This window comes from Fringilla coelebs (genome assembly GCF_963513975.1).
Source record: "Fringilla coelebs genome assembly, chromosome: 2".
In the NCBI taxonomy this organism is placed as follows: Eukaryota; Metazoa; Chordata; class Aves; order Passeriformes; family Fringillidae; genus Fringilla; species Fringilla coelebs.
The window spans coordinates 20001303-20022283 of record NC_140029.1 but is presented as its reverse complement, the minus strand read 5'-3'; the positions used below and the strand labels follow the sequence as shown (position 1 = coordinate 20022283).

The 20981-nt window shown below is 40.1% G+C and overlaps 1 protein-coding gene across 1 annotated transcript in view; it reads right to left on the bottom strand.

The window, feature by feature from the left end:
• ARHGAP6 (Rho GTPase activating protein 6) overlaps positions 1–20981 on the bottom strand; it is a 309222-nt gene that overhangs the window by 54411 nt on the left and 233830 nt on the right. Inside the window, exon 2 of the mRNA XM_084226573.1 lies at positions 4832–4991. Within this exon, the coding sequence (XP_084082699.1) occupies positions 4832–4991 (160 nt within the window). The remainder of the gene's footprint in view (positions 1–4831; positions 4992–20981) is intronic.

Here is a 20981-nt window from a genome sequence, read left to right as displayed (position 1 = left end):
GAGCCCCTTCACCAACAGGTACCATCACACCTTCAAAACCAAGGCAGATGCTCTAGGAGCTGAATTAGGGTTGAAGCCTTAATTCCCCATTTGCTCAACTCCCAGTAGTTCCCAGCCCTGCTTCCAAACACAGGGTCAGTGAAGTGGGACAGGACTATTAAGAGAGTCATTATAAACATGAGATATTTAGGAAACTGATCCAACCAAACCTCATTCAATAACCTCTCAGCTCAAGAGATACCTTGGAGCCAATGAACAGAAGAAAATGAGCTCCTCTGCTGCTCTGATCCCAGTTGTACTCTGCAGAAGCCATCTCACTTGAGTTAGCATTTGCTTGTGAAGACCTGCTGTAAAAGATTCATTTTTCTCACTATTTGTGTGCAAGGACATGCACAGAATAGTAATGTCATCAAAAAGTAAGCACACCTGAAGTGGGTTGCATCACCATTTTTTCTCCTATTTTAAAGAGAAGATTGACTTCCCTGAAATGAGAAACGACACACTATATTGTAAACATGAATTGCAAGGAAGCATCAGCAGAATGGCACTGTTGTGACATTCAGAATGTCAGCAAATTAAAAATCTTTCACAGAGTAATTGCATTGGTAAAGAAACTGTGTAATGCTTTGCCTGGAAATTACCTCCCCTTGCAACTTAACACATTAACCAACACAAGATAAATGATTCTTGGTCTAATTTCTGGAGGCAAATGGGGAATGACATGGGGGAGCAAAAAAGGAGTTGATTACAGAATTTGAAAGATAAAAGCAAGACAAGAAACAAATGTGAAACATCTCATGATATATGGAAAACTAGTACCTCTTGATGAACTTGAATTCATTCGAATCACCTACCTTAGTGCAACTGTAGCATATTTTAAATGACATTCTGGTTAAAGAAATTCCTGTGGGCAATGATCCCTTCTCTGTGATCACAGGATATTTTACTAGGAGATGTTAGTAATGGTCTTCATTAACAGTAATAGCTACAATACAGTGGAGAAGAAGGATTACACATGAGGTATCACAGTCTATGCATTCCTACACAAGTGTGGGAATAGCCAGACAAGCCCTGGAAGAGGTAAACTGCACTAGCTGTCACAAAGGGACTGTCTGAGCATGGGAGGACTGATGCATTATGAAGAAGCAACCAGCATGTCTGTGGTTGTAAAGACAAGGCAGAGGCCTCTGCACTCTGGTTTAACCTCCATGCAAGCACGTTTGGCACAAACACTTGTTAGCCATGAACAATGAATTTTTACTTTTCACCATACTGATGCCACTAAATGTAATTGTTCAAATGCCTGCAGGAAGCAAATGCATGGCACATTCATGTTCTAATGTAATTCTCCACCAAGTTTTGAAAAGCAGCCAAAGTAACACAAAGAAGACCAACTCTATACACAGCTTTCTAAATTTTCTAATACATAAATAGTTCCACTTGCCTCTACTCATGAATATTTTCATATGGCATTCTCTGAACTAAAAGAGAGTTGTAGAGTAGTACATCTTTCATTTTTCTGGATCTTTCCAGTCCTACAGAGCTCCTCTAGCTCTCTCAGACAGTACTAGTTCTACACCTCACAGTTTTAACAGTCTGTTTTTAACTTGAGTCTGGTTTTAACTTGATGGCTGTGATGTAATTTTATTTTATTTGCATTCTTGCATGCCCACAGTGCCCAAGCTAGTTTCACATGGATAAAACTTGAAATTCCCAGTTTACACATGATGTTTGAATGTGATGATTAACTGGATGGCTGCCTGTAAACTCTTGTCATAAATTTTCATTCCACACATTTAAAAATTGTAGGAACATGAAGTGGACTTCAGAGTGTTTCTGCAAAGGGTCTAAACCAATATGTAATAATGGGAGATTCTTATTCTCCTATCAAGTACCAGCACAGATGTAGCATGATGGATTGACAGAGTGATTATTAGATACACTCACTTCAAAATATTATTTATTTCTATTGTCAAAACTGGTGCCAAGCTTTGAAACAGGACGGACAGTTAAATACGAAATGTTCCTTAATTCTAGCTATTACCTTCACTTCCTTCAATAGATGGTATTACAACATTTTAAAATTCATTTGTACTGGATATTCCTTTGTGATGTATACCATAAAACACAGAAAATCTAATGATCTGGTTATTCAAAGCAAGAATGCAGATGTGCAATTATTTGCCTCTTATTAATAATCTCATTGGTACATCCAAACTGGAGAGCAGAACTGAATAGCCAATTTATTTCTCAGTCAAACTGAGCCAAGAGATTCATGAAATGATGGGGTCAGCAGTAGCAATGGAACAGTAGCCTGGAGTTCCTGACTTTTTGAAATGCCTTTTATTTTTAAATGTTTAACAAACATTTATATTCTTATTTAGTTTCTATGCTTACAATTACACTTTTCAGACTCAATATATCTAAACTAATTTCACGTTTTATATTTACCCATGTATATATATGCTGTGAAAATAATAATAGCTCTTGTGTGTGATTCAAACCTGAAAGAGTCCCCAAATATTTGGCCTTTCATGGCAGTCCCAGCAGGAAACAATGAGCAGAACACAAAAGCAATACTCACTCTTCAAAGCTCAGAGTTTCTGAACATGGCTCAATGGAGACTGGTGACAGGTGGTGCCCCTCAGGGGTCCCCACTGGCACCACCAGAGCGTGGTATCTCCATCAGTGACACAGACAGTGACACTGAGTACACCCTCAGAAAATCTACCAACAGCAAACTGAGTGGTGTGGTGGCCACACCTGAGGGATGGGTCACATCCAGAGGGACCTGGACAAGCATGAGAACTGGGCCCAAACCTGATGAGGTCCTGCACCTGGACAGCTCCCGGCATCCCCACAGGCTGGAGAGGAATGGATTCAGAGCAGCCCTGCTGAGAAGGAACTGGGGCTGCTGCTGGATGAGAGGCTGGACACGAGCCAGTGATGGGCCCCTGCAGCCCAGAAAACCAAACACATCCTACTCTACATCCAAAGCAGCATGGCCAGCAGGGACCCCTGCTCCACTCTGCTGAGAGCCCACCTGCAGTGCTGCATACAGTTTGGGGGTCCTCAGCACAGGAAGGATATGGACCTGTTAGAGCAGGTCTATAGGAGGGCCCCAGAAATCATCAGAGGGCTAGAGCATCTCTGCTACAAAGACAGGCTGACAGAGCTGGGGTTGCTCAGCTCAGAGAAAGAAGACTGGAGAAATCTTAGTGTAGCCTTTCTAGTAATGAAAGGGGGATTAAAAGAAAGGTGGGGACAGTCTTTTTAGTAGGGTCTGTTGCAACAGGAAAAGGGGCAATGGTTTTAGAACAAAAGAGGGTAGATTTAGAGTAGGTGTAAAAAAGATATTTTATGGTGAAGGTGATGAGACACTGGAACAGGTTGCCCAGATAGGTGGTAGATACCCAATCCCTGAAAACATTCAAGGCCAGACTGGATGGGACCCTGAGCAACCTCATCTAGTTCAAGATATCCCTGCTTATTGCAGGGGGTTGGACTAGATGATCTTTAAAGTCCCTTCCAAACTAAGCTTTTCTATGAATGTGTATGCTCCATTGTCTTGGATGGTATTACCACACGTCCATCCACATATGTAGGACCTCCATATGTGCATTTTCTTTTCTCTCAGGAACGGCCGTTGGCAGTTCAGACTGTTAGAAATTATTGGAATGCTCTTAGTGTTCCAGTTCTTCCTAGGAATATCTGATAAAATTGTTTTCCTGTTGATCAAATTTGTTTTTGAGGGGCCAGGGAAGCTTGTGAGGCTTGAAGAAATTGATAAAATCCATCTCACTACACACTGATGCCTTGCTATATGCATGAAGTTGGATATTGTTGGTTTTGGCAGGAGTTTTCTGCAGATACTAAAAAGCTGATGAATACAAAAGCCTGTCTCTTTCACATTTGTTTTCTACATCATTATTTTCACAGACTGGACAACTTTTTTTCTCCTTAACTTAGACTCATTAAAAAATTGCTCCTGTGGCATCACTGCATATATGCTACCACACAGAACCTCTGGTCAAAGGTGAGAATTCAGTGATCCCTTGTTACTCCTTATGTAAGTATACAACTGCAAAGAAAGTACAGAAAAGCCAGATTTGCAGATGATTGCACAACAGCTATCTCTGCTATGCTTGATCTGCAGCCTACAGGAAACAACAGAAACTTTCTCATTAGTGAGGTTTAGATCTCTTCCATGGTAACTCAAGTACAGGTCTGCTACATACACATATCCTGCATCAGGATTCCGATAGCTGAGCTTCTCCTTTTCATTTCATCTCCTGTCTCCTACAAGTTTGGTGTTTTATGCTGAAAATTTACTTGTTTTCTAGGAAATAAGCAACACTGTCTTTAGGAAAACTTGAGTAGGACTCATATTACTTGACATAAATGTCTTCACTGTCTATCTGAACTAGTGACAGCTGGCTTCCTTCATAGACAATGTTACACAGAGTGAAAAATACCACTTCTATGGTAAGATCTACCTGACGTACATAGACATTTAATTCTGGATATCAGGAAATGTCAGAAAAGCATTTTTCTCTCAATTGAGTATCAAGACATCCTGGCATGAATGGGTCTGATTTAGATTATTTACCCTGTAGACATCTGCCCTTGATCAGATGATCCCACCCCTAGGTGGCCCAAATTGGACACAGCAGACAAACAACTTTACTCATCATTTTTACATAATGACTGTGGTTAAGCAAAACTGAAATGGAAGACGGTATCTGTGGAATAAAAAACCCCAGTGTTTACTGCTGTGATATGAAATCAGTGGCTTAACAATATAAACAGAGACAGCTTATCAAGCCCTTACCTTTGGGGATAGTAATCTGACAGCCCAGGTCACAGTCCTGCTGCAACTGATAAAAAGCCACTTCCTGCAGCCGAGCACGCTCCAGCTCTGAGAGGCTTTGAACGGGAACTGACTTCAGCCGAACACTGCGCCCTGACATGCTGTTCCAAGTGAAATCACCCTGCAGGAAATCAAATGGAAAAATATGAAGCATCATAGGGTATGCACAGTTTAATAAACAGAACCATCTCTTTTACTGCTAGAAAAAACAACACAGGTTCTTCTCACCAAAAGGCCATTTTCTTGTACATCTCTAACCTTTCAAATATCTTTATTCTCCCTAGAGCAGCATGCCTTAAAAGGGATATAGACATGCAAAACAAGAAGTCACTTCTGTCTGAAGCCGTTTAATCAAGTATTGTTGCAAAAACATTAGGGTTCCAGTAACAAAAAGCACAAAGCAGGGAAGGGGAGGAGGGGGAAAGCACCCTTGTCTGGTCTTCCCAGTTTACTTTCTCTGTACAGTGCTTGATTGCTACTTAATTCTCTTCCTGCACCATCGGTCAGAGCAGCACATCTCCGTGGACAAGACTTGGAGAGTGCACTGGCAGAGCCCCTCTTCCAACACATCTCATCTCCTCCTTATGACGAGGCTGTGTTTAGAATATGATCGACTAAAGGACAAGACATTCCATGTTTTTGAGCAGCTGCAACAACAACCTATTTGTTAACATTTGTAGAGGAAAACAGCATGAGATATGCTACATCTCTGTAAGGTACCAATTACGCTTGGAAAGCAAACCGAAAGCTTTAGCTGTTGTATTTCCCACCTGTGAGAACCTACACAAAAAACTATTCTCCCAGTATTCAGCCTGGGCCAGAGAAGTAATCATCACTCAAAGAGAAGAGCAAGCACAAAGATAACCTTGAAGCCTGACAATTAACTTAAAAGTAAAGCTTCCAGAATTCATCTCAAAGAGCACAGATTAGTACAGGAAGAGAAAGAATTTGTTTTTCATTCTAACCATGTTAAAAAATAAACATCAATCTTGTCACTAAGTATAACCTGATGCAGCTGCTGATAATGAAAAAACTCTGAGGCACATCAGCTGGGTGGTAAGAAACCCACCAACCTGCCTTTTATCACAGCATGGCAGACCTACAATTAATAAACTCCACTCTTGTTTTCAGTTTAAATTTCAACATCTGTACCTTCACAGCACGCTAATTTTTTTTCACTGTAAGCTTATGATTCATCTGTTCTGCACATCCATCTGCAGTCAAAGGATGTCCACTGACTTTAAAAATTATTGGTGGAAGCTCCTTAATATACCAATCAGTAAAATTAGACTTTACTTAGCATCCTGTTGTATGTAAACATCTTTTTGCACATTTCCATATATTTTGCCCATATATGTGCATATATATTTATATGCACACGTACAACCTGTACATACATTTGTATTTAAGCACATATGCACATCTATGACTCTGTGAGTGTATCCACATAGAGGCATGAGACAAAAACCATTAACAAATGGTGCAGCACCATTTAGCAATACAGATTAAAGGAATAACACCCTTTCTTGTGATTCACAAAACATGTTTGAGTTCAGCAAGGAATTTTTTTTTTTGCAGAGTAGTTTTTTTAAGCCATTAAGCAATCATAATAGCTAAAGGCATTACCTCAATGTCAACAACTGGACCTCTTTATCTTAATGCACGTACTATGATCAACGTCTTCATAGTATTTATATGCACATGGGCTACATATGCAAAACTTCTTTACCCCAGTATTAAACTACTGTAATTTGTTATTTAATTTTCTTTTTCTCTTCACCTGTTCTTGCTCTTCTGGTGCCTTACTGTTGACTAATCTGTTTTAGTAACCTCAGACTAAAGGTTTGCACGGTGTTACAAGTCAAGCTGCGTAGCTTAACTCAAGCAAAACCAAACCAAGCAAGAGTCACATAAACCTTATTTGAAAAATTGCAAGTAAACATTTACATTTTTCAAAAAGCTGTTGTCATTTATAGATAAAAGTGATCGAGAACAGCATCCAAAACCAGACAATGTATACAACAAAACTAATTCCTTTCCAACCCTGATAATGCAAAAGAAACTTTACAAGCACAGAAGTATGCCATTCATTCCTCATGAACATATAATATATAAAGTATTCTACAGTCAAAATGGTACAGACAGAGAAATATAGGTTTTTATGACAGAGTTTAGGGTATTTTATCTAAAGTTATTTCTCCATCATGAGCATTTTCATAAACAAAAATATCACTGGTATGTCTACCATTAAAAATTTGAAATCTTAACCCTTAATATTAAAACAGGAACAGGAAGGAAAAATGACACCCCAAAGAAAATGTTAAGGTAACAGAATACATGTCCTGTTTCCTGTAGACCACAAAAACCAAGTGCAGCATGGGACTTCTAAGATTACCACAAATTGGGTAAAAGCTCCTTAACTGAATTCTGCATGAACACATGAATTACTCCTCTTTTTCAGGAATTAAATAGAATTATGAAAAATAATTTATAATGAAATGAAAAACCACTTACAATACAATTACAATAAATGAAAAAAACAGGCTTTTATTCTGCCAGTTTGCAAGGCCCCCATATGTTCTTGGTGCTCACTGTCTAGCTAAAAACAGTTATTTGCAACATCTGTACCTTGCAATGCCACCACAGGTTGCTGAGATTAAAGAGGGTGCAATCACTCTGCCCAATTGCTGTGCACTAAAGAAGACATTCCTTTCTAACACTTGATGGGTTTGAAAAAATCTCTGCTAGGTCACATTAACATAGGGTTGTATTATGCTAATGGCACACATGACTAATAAACTAAAATATTTTTGGAAAATCATGCGGTAGGTAGGGCAAATGAAATCTCCTAATCTTTAAAGGCTCAAGAAACGTTTCCTTGAAAAATTCTGTTTCATTTTGCAAATATATATCACTTATATATAACTGTCTTCTATGACTCAAAACACAGTATTTGAGAATTTAACCTATTCAAATACTGGAATGCTTTACAAAACACAAGGTAAATTAAAGGCCTCATCTTCTTCCCAAAGCACTGCACAGTTATACAAACAGCCTGTAAATATTGCAAAATCATCCAGGCTTGGGAGAGGTCCAGAAAAGTCAAGCTCCCTTGAAGAATGGGTGCTGCTGTAATTACATCTGCCTAAAGCTATTCAGCACTCTGTGGGGCAACCAAAGGAGGACAAGGGCAGCACAGACATGAAGAATATTTTCTGTTTCTCTCTCCATATGAGAAGAAACACTGCACCAGCCTAATTCAGCATCAACCTGCCCTAGCTGGAAGCTTAAAAGAAGCAGAAGACCTTTAAGCAACAAGTCAGAATGACGTGTTTGTTTTTGAAGTTCATGCTTCTATGTGTTCAGACCTAGTACACAGGTTGCTCTCTGTTATTTAGATTATGGGACTGTAGGTCTGAATATGCTCTGCAAATGACTCCATCGCCAAGAAGAAAAGAAAAGGCAACACATAAACGGAAGAGTGCAAACAGAAATACTGTTCTGGGATAAAGTGATCAGCCTGACAGGACATAAACTGCTAACTGCACAGCCGCCTTCATCAAAGAATTTTATGAAACCATAATCTAGACTAAAAGCCTTCTCTGTTTTTTTCCACCAACCAGTCACGTATTTTTCCTCTCAATTCCACAACTTCAGCTGCATTTTCTCTCTGGCATGCCCATTAACATCTAACATCTTTCCTGCACTCAACCGAGCATGTCACTTACCAGGTAACTACCTAAAATACCAGAGGAGATGACTCAGCAAAGCAGATTGCTGGAAAACTGCACCTTTTGCCTCTGAAGAATCTGAATCTATTTTCCCTGTACTTCTTGTCCACAGTCACAAGCACATTTTTAATAAGATGCAGACTGCAGCTTTTCTGATATTCTTTCAAGCATTTTTCTAATAGGTTGGATGTTTGGTAACTCCAAAATAAACATTAAGTTGCACATCCTGACTTAAGTAACACCATGCACCTAAATCACTCTTAAGCCTGTCTAAGCTATTCTTGTGTGCCTCACCTCTTTCTCCCAAGCCTCCAAGAGAACATTTTGCAGAAGTCTCAGAAAAGCCTCGTTCTTCTGTCTTTGGCACAATACAGAAACTGGTTGATGACTGCATTGAATGCTGAATGTAGATGTAAATCTATAGGCAGTGATCAACCTTGATTTCTGTGGTGTTTCAAGCCTTAGTGAGTTATGTGGGTGGGAAATAAGGTTGGGAAATAAGCCTCACACATCAGAGTTTTATTAAAAAAAATTCATGCAAGATGGAGAATGCAATTTCTGTCTTATGTCTTATTGTTATTGTTAATGACTTTGGTCTGTACTGATTTAGGTGAACACCATTATCAGATTAGCTGTCTGCTTTTCATTAGTCTTTTGCTCAAATCCATTTGAAACCACTAAGATCAAAACCAATTATGTCTACTTTCTTCTATCCTAGCAACTTTTAGCTATGTGCTTGTATTTAGATGGGTGTCCACTGTAAAAGAACTCAGTGGTTTTGCACAAAAAGATTATATTGCAAATAACTTGGCAAATATAATATTTGAGTCATAATTCTGTTTGTTTAATTACTTCTTTAAGCTTTGTGAAACTGTATATCACTGCCACTTTCAATCTTTTGCTTCCCCATGTCATTTGTTTCAACTCTCTCTACAATTATTTCCAGACTCCTCAGGCATAAACTCTCACAATTTGGCTACTGGTACAGGTAATCCCTCTTCATTTCCCTGGTGCTGCTGTTAGTGAGAACAAAAACCAGTTTTAAAGAAAAAGTCAGTCACTTCAGTACAGGTACATACTCAGTCCTATTGAATCAACATCCAGAATACTGTTCCTGGACAGGATGAGAATGAAGGAGAAGGGGAAAAACTAATTTAAGTAGCCTTTTAAGCATTACACATGGAAAATCCTTTACTAGTGCTATCCCAGGTAACCACCTGCAAATTAATGAAGAGTTAAGAAGCAGTAGATGGTACAAATGTGCTACAACCTGACCCTGCCACCCTCATTTCAGATGCTCTTCCACATCCACAGCTCAGTGCATTACAGGCAGCACCCAGGTTTCCAGCAGGCATTACAAACAACTGCAGCCTAGGATGCTCTTGGATCACACAGATGCTCCCAAGTGTCTGCTACTATTGCAAAAGAATTCCTTCAGATGAATGAAATGCCACCTCAACACTATACAAAGAAGCACAAGACTTGCTGTGTGACATGAAAGCGTTCAGAGGAAGAGATCTAAGCATGGATGTACAAAGTATGGGGCCCCAACAATTAATCTTCATTAAGAAAGTCTGACTTCACTAAGGTTGTTATCTAGGGTGACATCCTGTTCCCCTTGACGTCAGTGGCAAAATTATTAATGTAATGTCTCCACTAGGAAGAGAATAAGTACAGTCCAGATGATTCTGTGGTGGTCTGAAGCCTTGCACTAAAGTTGCCTTATCTCACACTATATTGTATTGAAGTGTAGTTTTGTCAGAAAGATCATATTTTACAAAACACTGGTTGAGATATCAAAACCACTTAATGGCAATTAATATAACCACTGCATTGCCAAAGACAGACACTTCCTCAAATCCTGTCTCACTCCCAAGGCTGGAAATCCATGTATTCAGGATCAGCACTGCAAGGGAAGCCTTGTGGGAAAGCTGGTACTCCACTCAGGGGAGACAGAATTCACACCCACAACAGAAATACTTCATCTAGCAAGAAGGCAAGAACACATGTCCAGGTAAAGATATCCATTTCAGACTATTAATTACAGTGTGATTTCCATTTATTAGAGTAAAAACTAACTTTAGTCTCAGGATAAACAGAGAGCAGAACAATAAGCATGCTTTCACAGCAGTATTAAAATTGTTGAAATAAAGGGGAAAATATTTCCGGATCAACCTTTCCAAGTTTTCTAAATGCCTCAGGATACTATTTCATGTTTAGAGTATTTAAAAGGCATTCTCTTACAAAAACCTGATGTGTAATGGAGATGCATTTAATTCCTTTTCTGACGTTAATAAACCTGAATGATGTACAAAGGTATTGCCCAGCAAAATATTCAAACCCTAACATACGGACTCTATACTGAACTTTTTCAACTGATCCAGAAAACCAGCCTCCAGAAGTCAGAAAGCTCCCATAAAATGCATCCAAATATATGGTCAGGTTGCTTTTTTTTTGATTTCTTACTTCAGCAGATATCAATGTTTCTTAAGGGGTTTATCAGGAGGAAACACAATTAAACTAGACGTGGCCAAATACCTTTTTGGAGGTTTCAAATTAGAGACAAAACACCTTAAAAAGCCCAAATCCAACTTTACAATTACAGCTGAAATTTTGTTGGTCTTCACATAACCAGCTTTTTAAGTGTTTTCATGTGTAAGAGAGAATTAAGCTATACTGCAATACCCTAAATTTTGCTGCAGGTTAAGGGTACAAGCAGTGCTGTCACAACTATGACTGCATGAAGTAGCAAGCTGAAAAACTGCAGTAGTTAAACCATCTGAGAGCACAGCAGTGAGCTACACAAGTTTCATCTATCTCAACACAAAAGATTTGGGATAGCCTAGTTTCATTAAGAGAAGAACTATTTTCCCTTCTATTGGTTCATTTACTGTACATTTTGAGAGGCTGGTGATAGGTTTTTCCAAGTGTTAAACACTTTTCCAAGTATTAAAATCCTGCTTCATTTGGAATAACAAGAACTCTGCAAGCTAATGGCAGCTGAACCAAAATCCAATACAATAGCTGCACAAATATTATTTTTAGTTGCAAAGCTTACTTAAACACACTCCACAACAGCTCCTATGACCAACACAAATGTGATCCCAACAGCCTTCAGTGTTCAGCTGCCTGTGAAGGTGAATGAAGAACCACAGCCATGGTACACTGAAGACTGACATCTACTCTTTGAGGTTATGGAAAAGGGGGACTCTGTCCTGAGGACAACTCCTGCTCAATACTGCAGGTTACAGTAATCCATTCATTCCCTGAGTGCCATCTATGAAAGCTATGTCCTCACTAAATGTAAAGCTTCCAATGACATTCTGATTATTGAAATAGTGCTCCATCTCCTGAGCCTAATAAGATGAATGTTAAACAAACAATAGTAAGGCTGAAACTATGTGTGAATTGTATTTAAACAATCTGAATGAAAAAAATATAACTATATGCCTTATTTGGATATATCATCCTGTAGTACAAAATATCCTAGTGAAACAATGAGGATCTCTGCTTAATTAGCACAAAAGTTAATCATTTCTGCACCCAATTAGAGGTATCAATGTGACCACAGCCAATGCTTTGAACAGTTAGGAGTGCCATCGATTTGTATTATGGTCTACATAAAAGAAAAAATTGCAACACTTTAGAAGAAAGGAAATTACCTACTATTTAAAAGAGAGAATGCATGTGAAAGAGTACACATTGTAATTTCCAAGCCCGCAAAAATTGTATCTGCCAAAGTATCATACACAAATCTAAAAATACCAATTTGAGTACTTTAGTTTACTTCCTGGATTTTGATCTTTTAAGACTCATGCAGATTACATGATCTGACAAGGATACTGTCACAATCCCATAATGAAAGTTAAAATTAAATAATTCTATAGCTCCAAGAACTAAGATCTGACTAACAGTATAGTCTTTAATTCAATACAAAACTCTATTCTTACTGTTTCAAGGGGTTCATACCAGTCTTTTCTATAAACTTGTATGACTGACAGAAAGAAAAATGAGGTCTGTTGCACATAGGAAAGCAGTCATCTGACTACCTAAATACCAGATCTGGCTGAAAAACAATTCTAGGGTGCTATTTTCTTCTCCTGGGGGGAGAGTGAAGCTGTGTGTGATTTACTTGATAGGTACAAAATGCAAGACATTTCTAAATATTGACATTTGGAAAGTAAAGTGACAGCTCTCAGTTACACAGCAAAAACACAAAGGACTTGGGAAGAAGTCTGTATTACCTGACCTGGAGCAAGAGTCTGAATCAGGCTTTCATACAATCACAGAATCATTAGGTTGGAAAATACCTCTGAGATCATCATGTCCAACCTTTGACTGGACACCACCATGCAAACTTGACCACAAGCACTGTGTGCCACATTGTCATTTCTTAAATAACTCCAGGGACAGCGACTCCAACTGGGCAGCACATTTCAGTGCTTAACAATCCTTTCAGTGAAGAAATTACTCAGAATGTCCGACCTGAACCTGTCAAGGTGCAGCTTGAGGCTATGTCCTCTCCTATTGGTGGTTACAGAGAGCAGTAAGAAGATCAAGGGGGATCTTTCTCCAGGCTAAACAATCCCACCTCCCCCAAGCACTCCTGAAAGCACCTGTACTCCAGGCCCTTCTTCAGCTCCACAGCTCTCCTCTGGACATACTCCAGCATCTCAGTGTCTTTCTTGTGATGAGGGGTGCAGAACTGGACACAGGATATGGGGTGTGACCTCACCAGTGCCCAGGATAGGGCAAGAACCACTTCCCTTGACCTACTGGCCACACTATCTCTGGAACAGGCCAGGATGCCATTGGTCTTCTTGGCCCCCTGGGCACTGCTGGCTCATGTTCAGCCACTCTCAACCAGCACCCTCAGGTCCTTTTGCACTGGTGCACTCTCCAGCCCCTCTTCCCCCAGACTGGGGAGATGCCTGGGGTTCTTATGGCCATAGTGCAGGACTTGGTCCTGTTGAACCTCCTGTTGCCGGGCGTGGCCCATGGATCCAGGTTCACCCCATCCCAGACCATTGCCCTACTCAGGAGGCCACTGTCAACTCCAACAGCTCCCTACTATGCTGAACCTCAGCAGAGACTGCCAGAGCCCTCCAGAGCCATCTGCAAACTCATTACATGAATGGCTACTCTGAGCTGACTTGGACACCTCTAACAGTGACCACCCACTGACTCTGTGCTGTGACCATGTGTGCTTCCTCAGGCCATTCTCTTTTTCATAAACTGGCTGAGATAAATGCTGAAAAAAGGTTGTAGGAGCCATTTTCTTACTGAAGGAAGTTTTCTTTGAGTCATGAGTTTATATCACCAGACAGCAGTGTTGCAGTGTAAGCAACACAGGAGTTCTGGAAGGCAGGGACAAGTGCATTTCAAGCATGCAACAAGTAAGCAATTAGCTTTTAGAGAACAGGAGTTTTCACTTCTTTTGCTACATAATCACTCTACACTTCAGTTTTATCACTCTCCCACTATGTTCACGTGTGCAAACACTACTTTGTGCTACACACTGATGTCATGCAGCCCAGGCCAAGTCTGTACCAGTGAGTGAGTTACAGTGCTCTGCCAATTTTCTCCAGTTTATTGGGACTGCATTTCTTCCTTTTATAAGATCTGGGATATCAAATTCCACCCACACCAGCAGCTGTTTTGCTGATTCTGTCTCTTTCCTGAAGACCCCACAAGGATGATTCTCGATGGCAAAGTTCAGAAAACACACAAACTCTAATTACAGGGAAAAATACTGCAAGTACAAAGAGGTGGCTTTGCACTCCTTAGTGTTATGAATACTTTTCATCCATGCAATTACTTTTCTTCTTCTTTCTATGCAATGAAGCACAATGTGATCCCTTTTTGCAAAGCACAGCACAGGACATTATATTAGCTTAATGAAAAGCACTTTTTTGGCATTTCTTACAAAAAACTTACTGTTTGCACACATGACTCTGCTGATTCACCATTAAGTTCAATACCAAACAGAGTTTAATATTTTTTAAGAAACTACTTCAACTATACTGGAGCTATACAAACACCTCTGAATGGATACATAGCTATAGGTCAGACTGATGGATCTTTGTATGTACCTGGAAAGATTACTAAAAAGCACCTTAAAACTCACCATTGTCTGTTAACATGGAGGCTTGTTAAAAATGTGACTTCTAAAGTAAGAAATGTAAAATGGATCCACACAAATAAAAACTGCTGCAAGATCAATTTTCAGGAAAAAGGTGTATTATTTTCTAAACTGCCCTCCAACCTGAAGAACCCCAAGCTCAAACTGTGCCCACCAGACATTCCGCCACTTCTTTCTTTGTTTTAAAGCAGCACATTTACTTTGGACAGAAAAGGGGAAAAATAGCCATAAAGTTCCCACTGTTATGAAAAACAGAAACAATTGCTAGAGTTACAAGCTCCTCACAGACCAAGCCAGATGATGAACAGCTCTGGGTCTCTACTTTCTTGTATGCAGTTACCTCGAATTTAACAATGCAACAGTAACACAGCCGTGGCCATAAAACCTGATGCATACAGAAACTGTTATTTGCCAAAATGAACCTATGCAGTAGCAGCTGTCACGCCATCAGCTTTCAAAACCCCTTTATCCTCAGAATATTTTTCTCACAACTGCCTGGGTTACGTGCCCTTCATGCACAGAGCATACAAAAAAGGATAAACATGTCACCACAGAATCCAAAGCAAACCACCTGATGAAGCCACTAAAATACAAATCAGCCTAATTACAGAGTTTGGTTTCCAAATGTTAATGTCACTTCTCATTCCACAGTTTCAGTACTCTCAGTCTTTATGAAAGCAGGCATGGTCAGGAAACTGGTCTGAAAACAAACAGTATTTGAAGGCTCTCAGTTTGTTGATGGATTTCCAGAGCCTGCTGGTAAGTGCTTGGTAGTGCCTGCTTTTTCCCCCCACTGAATCAAAGATGTTCACATCTCTTCAAGCCCATCTAAAGCCCAGAAACATTAAACCTGATGTCACCATGAACACCACATTCAGACCACAGTCTTCATCACACTTACCTCTACCATGACATACAAGATTATTCGGTTTCCTTACCCATGAACTGAACTCTCTTTTGTCTTCAGTGTTCTTTAGTATTTGATCAGATATTCAGGCTTGAATTAAGGACGCAGATCCAGATATGCTGCATCATAAAATAAATTAAGAATAATGTTGTTGACCTGCAGCTGTGTACTAAGCAGCTGAGAGTGAGCCTGGCTGGAGCAGCTGTGACTCCCAGGACACCTTTTGCTGCCAGACGTCATGAATCTTAAAGAGGAAAAATTGTATTTTCCTTTCTCTGCTTTGAAGCAAACTGAGAGGCTGGCCAAGGAAAAGCTGTCACACAGACAAATTGTGACTGGGTTCCCTGCTTTGTACTCCAGAGATGTGTTGAGCAGGGAGGTGTGAGGAAGGGGCAGATCTCCCAAAAATCCTTCAAACTGGGGATGTGGAAACTCAGAACCATCTGCAACTGCCCCAACTTTCCCTCTATCAGGAGTAGCCAAGAGTGCTGGACACAGCAGCCGCGGCACCTTAGAACACAGCAAGGAGCTCTCAGCAGCTTCTGTCTGACCTTATCACACAGAGCTTTTTAAAACACCTTTGAAAACTTACTCAGGCAGGCCAGATAAATTTATAACATAATTTGACAACAGCAACACAGAGACTGAGCATTTTACACAGTCTGCTAGGGAAAAAAAAACCATCCTTGATAAAGGCGCTGCTTCATAAATAATGTCTGTCATGTTCACAGTCCCCATACAGAATGCTGTCATCTATAGTGCGTGGGCAGAGAGTGTAGGAATTTGTGAGAAACAAACAGTGAATCACCAATTACTCTGATGGCAGCTCTGCCCTGTGTGGCTTTTCACCAAGCCATTCTTCAGAGAGACAAGTTTGTTTGTTGGCTGGCATGACCCAGCGCTTCATCGGATTGCACACAGAGCCACGGGCTAGAGTTCACGGCAATGGCAAGGGAGATTATGTAGTGTAACTTTCTGTTTTGTCTTTATTTCCCTCCGAATATCTAACCAGATGCTTTGGCCACCTCTAAATCAACAGGCTGAAGAGCTGCCCACCAGCCAGGGCATGAGAGCCCCAGCTCAGAAATTCACATTCCCTCCTGGGTTGACATCTTGGCCATTAGCCTGGTTCCTGGTAGCACCAAACTCATCAGATGTCCCTAACTTTGGAGCCTTATGAAAGCCCAGGGAAATCAATGCAGAGGCCTCAGCATTTTCAGTGCCTCAGATCCAACATCAAATCCTCAAATTATGCAGCTCCTCACCTCCACTTCCAGCCTCTTTCCACACTGCTGCCCGGGGCTGAGAGGTGCCAAGACCAGCTGGTGTGCTGCACATTAGGCATCAAACCATACAAGATTTCCAAGGCAAAAAAGCTCTCTTGTCTGCAGAGAGAGCTGAATAACCTCAGCAAAGTACTGTCACTGACTGTCGAGAAGCTGCAGCCAAAGAGCAGTGTTCTGTTAGTCCTCCCAAAAATATGCTGTACATTTGAAGTCCTTGCAATCTTTCTTCAAAAATAAATTTCTTTAGCCCACATATCCCTTGTGCCAATATTCTCTGAGTTTCCTTAATGAGCAAAACTCTGCTATTTATATAACTGGAAATGGGGTTGTGCTCCTTGAGCCTGGTTTATTCAAACCATGTGATGAAGGAACTGCCATTTCCAGCTCTGCAGAGCAGCTGCCCTGCAAACAAAGTACCTAAAAATCAACCAACCTTTCTTAGTGGCCTGCATAAAAATAAAATTTAGTGTCTTTGAAGTATTGAGATAGCCCGTTCCACTTTTACTTCTGAGCTCCAGAGACAGGTTTTTCCCTTTATCTTAGATTTTTTTTAAAGTGAAACAATATTGGAACTATAGGTACACATTCGTATTTATTGGAAATATAGGCTGACGGTGTTTCCTTCTTAGAAATTGAATTCTGCTTTGAATCTGGATTCTTCAGGATATTCACTACACACTAAAAGTATTCTCTGCAAGAAAACCCAGGTTTCTTTGGGGCACGCTGTCTACATTGTCTAGTTAGTTATTTGTATATAATTTCTATTAGCTACCAGCACATCTCGGGAGTTATCTTTCCCATTTCAAACTACTTTTTTTTCAGTAATGCACAGCTTTATATTTAAAAACATGGTATCAGAATTAAATGTTATGATACAAAATATTAATAGCTTACGGAGAGGTTATATAAAATATATCCTATCAGCAACAAAAAGGAAGAAAATGAACATTTGTTTTGTTCTTTGGATTGATTTTTTCCCAGAACACTCAAAAATGTTCATCTCAAAATTTTGAATTGAGCTTGGCCTAAACTCTCATAGAAAAATTACACACTTCTAAGATTTTAACTTTGTCATTCACAGACAAGGAGTATGGGACTTTTAGTTTGTTTCTTAATTGTGCAAAATTCCAAGGACTCACTCACACTCTGGAGAAGTGCAGGAATAAGAAAACCAAATAACCAGGCATTGAGAATTCCTCTGGCTGATCTCTTGTTACACCAATGACCAATTCAAGATATAAATGCCTCATGGGACTGCCAGAAATAGCTCCAGAAACAGAATTGACCTAAAATCTCAGGTTTTTTCAGTGGAAAAAAAAGAGGATTTTGTCTTAAAAGAACATTTATAAAAGATATTTTCTGTAGACAATAATGATGGCGTGGTGAAAATCTAAAACCCATTTGCAGCTAAGAATGATGGTTTTGGTCCAAAATGTGCCACTGTGCTTCATGGGGGATGCCATTTAAGAACTTTGTATGTATAACTATGTACCTTTCCTCTTGCAAGCACTTCCTAGGACAGATTCCTTCCTCCACCTCCAGGGATGGCATTACACCACCAAAAGCCGTCCAGGCTCTTTAGAAAGAACCTGGGGTATAAAACCCCCTGTAGAATGGCTTCAAGGAGACACAGCAGAGCTATCATGAATAAAAACACACTGGATCTTTGCATTTCCATGAAAAGTAACTGAAAAACACTAGTTTAGGCTTTTCTGTATTCTTTTTGAACTCTGCCATGGAGCCTGAGAGATAGACTGAGCATCCACAGTCATACAAGGTTATGTGCACTAGGTTCAGCTGAAGCAGCTCATTCAAAAATAGAAATAAATTAGAGAAGCAAAACAACCTCTATTAAATTTACACTGCATATGATCCTAAGACCTGTGAAAATAGAGAAGTGGTTCCAAGTTGCATATGCAAAAAAGGCACTTTAATTATATCTCTGCTGTCTGGTCCAGTAACCACAAAACACCCATCTGCTCCAGACACTCTCTGCCTGTGCCTCACAATCTCGAAAAAGGAGAAAGCAAATAAAAACCAATTAAATATATTTAACTTGGGGGTTTTTATCTCTTGATTCTAAGTGTTATCCATCACCAGAAACTGATGACTCCAAAAGAGATGACGTAAGTACTCTGACAAGTTACATTAGACTCTAATAAAAGCCCATACATTGAGACAGATGAAGAGAGAACATGCAGCATATCATTCCTTTTTCCAGAAAAGGAAAACATCATAAGGAGCTGCAGAGACTGCAAGTCTGATGGAGAATAGAAAGGCCATCCTGGAGGAACCAAAGCTGGGTTTGCTCCAGCATGCCTGTGCTGTGGCTGTAATCTCCAAGAAGAGGATTCTCTGTATTTTCTCAAAAGTAGTCACTGCAATATCCTGAAAACGCCACTTTACAGCTTTGTTTTCATAAAACCACAGAGCAAATTTTATTTTTAGTGTAACTCCAAAATCCAGGTGTGACAAGCAGCATTAGGTACAGCCCACACCTCACCAGCCCTTGAGCCACAAGGACAAACTCCCACCTTTGGAGGTGTTTAGGTATCTGACCTGCAGAAAGGAGAGCATAGAGACAACTATGGACTTAACTGATTTTTTGGAAAATGCTGCACTAGATTTTAAAAAAGGGGGTGCAGGAAGAGTCTTGTCTAGGCCTCAGAGGGAGCTGCATGGCCAGGGAGAAGCTCACAGCAGCTCCCCAAACATGCAACCTCAGCTCCAAGTCCTGTTTCAGAAACCAAGCTCAAAGAGCACAGGCCCTACTCCCAAAGCATTTGAAAAGACACGTCTCCATCCAGAGTCTCCAAAGGAAAGACAAACATAAACAAACTCAAAAGCAGACTGAAAACCTATTTTTAGATAAATGAAGAGCATGAAAGCTTTCCAATGTCCTCTCCTTACCCCCTCTTCTATTTCTTGTCTTCCCCTCCCCTTATTCTCTGTATGCCTTGGCTGTTGATTGTCAATGCCCTCTGCTCCTATTCAAAATTTTTAATGGAAATCTAGCAAGCACCCCCAATCCAATTATTTTAATATGCCTGTGTTAAGTAGACACAAGAGCTCCTCTTGCCAACATTATTACTACTGCAATTAAAATATATATTAGTCAGCTCAAAGATCCACAAAAGTCTCTTCAAATTTTACCTTTCGTTATGGATTGAGCAAAGTCTTTAGTGCAAAGAAGAGGAACCAAAGGTGTGGACTTTAGGAGCCAGTATGAAGCTCTTGCAGCAAAAAGCACACAGACACAGGAAGTCAAAGAGCTTTCACTGCAGCATCCTTGTAAAACCAACCGCTGCCTCCCAGGCTGAGCTTCCTGCTGGATTTCGCAGGCACATAACAGCACTGCATATTGCTTTTGAACTTTTATCAGGCTCTACTCACATCATAATATCACAGCACTTCAGTTTACTAGCAAAGGTTTCCAGTAACATATGGGTCTAGAGATTAATTTTGAGGTTTACGAGGTCTAAAGAGCTCTTATCTGCATTATGCCCTTTAATGAGCTAAATAAGATTATTTGATACAGCTCATTAATAATCACAAAGTATACTCAAGGGAAACTCAATCCAAAAGCCTGCATTTTGAAATGAGAGGGATTATACACTTAAGTATCATTGCAATATGCTTCTAACAGGCTGTGGATGAGTTTTAGTTGATTGCCTTAGACACACTCTTTGTTCTCCAGATCCCCAGGGATCTCCTACAGGAACTTCTGCACCGGGGGGAGAGTCAGCCTCATGCCAATGTCCTTCAGAAGTTACACTCACTTTAATGTAATTACACATATGTACTCACCTAAGTGTCAAGCTCTTCAGAGAAGTCCCCCTGCCTTAGCTGCAGTATGACAATTCTCAATTTGTTGAAGTTATTGCTGTTTGTTCAGAAACAGGGGACGACAGAAAAAAACGGATATAAATAAAACTCTTTAAGAGCCTTTACTCAGGTCTGAAGAATTCAACAGCTGCATCCCATTCAAAAAACGGAGCAGAATAAATATCCTCAGCTACAAGAATGGCTTTCCAGGGGCCAAGAT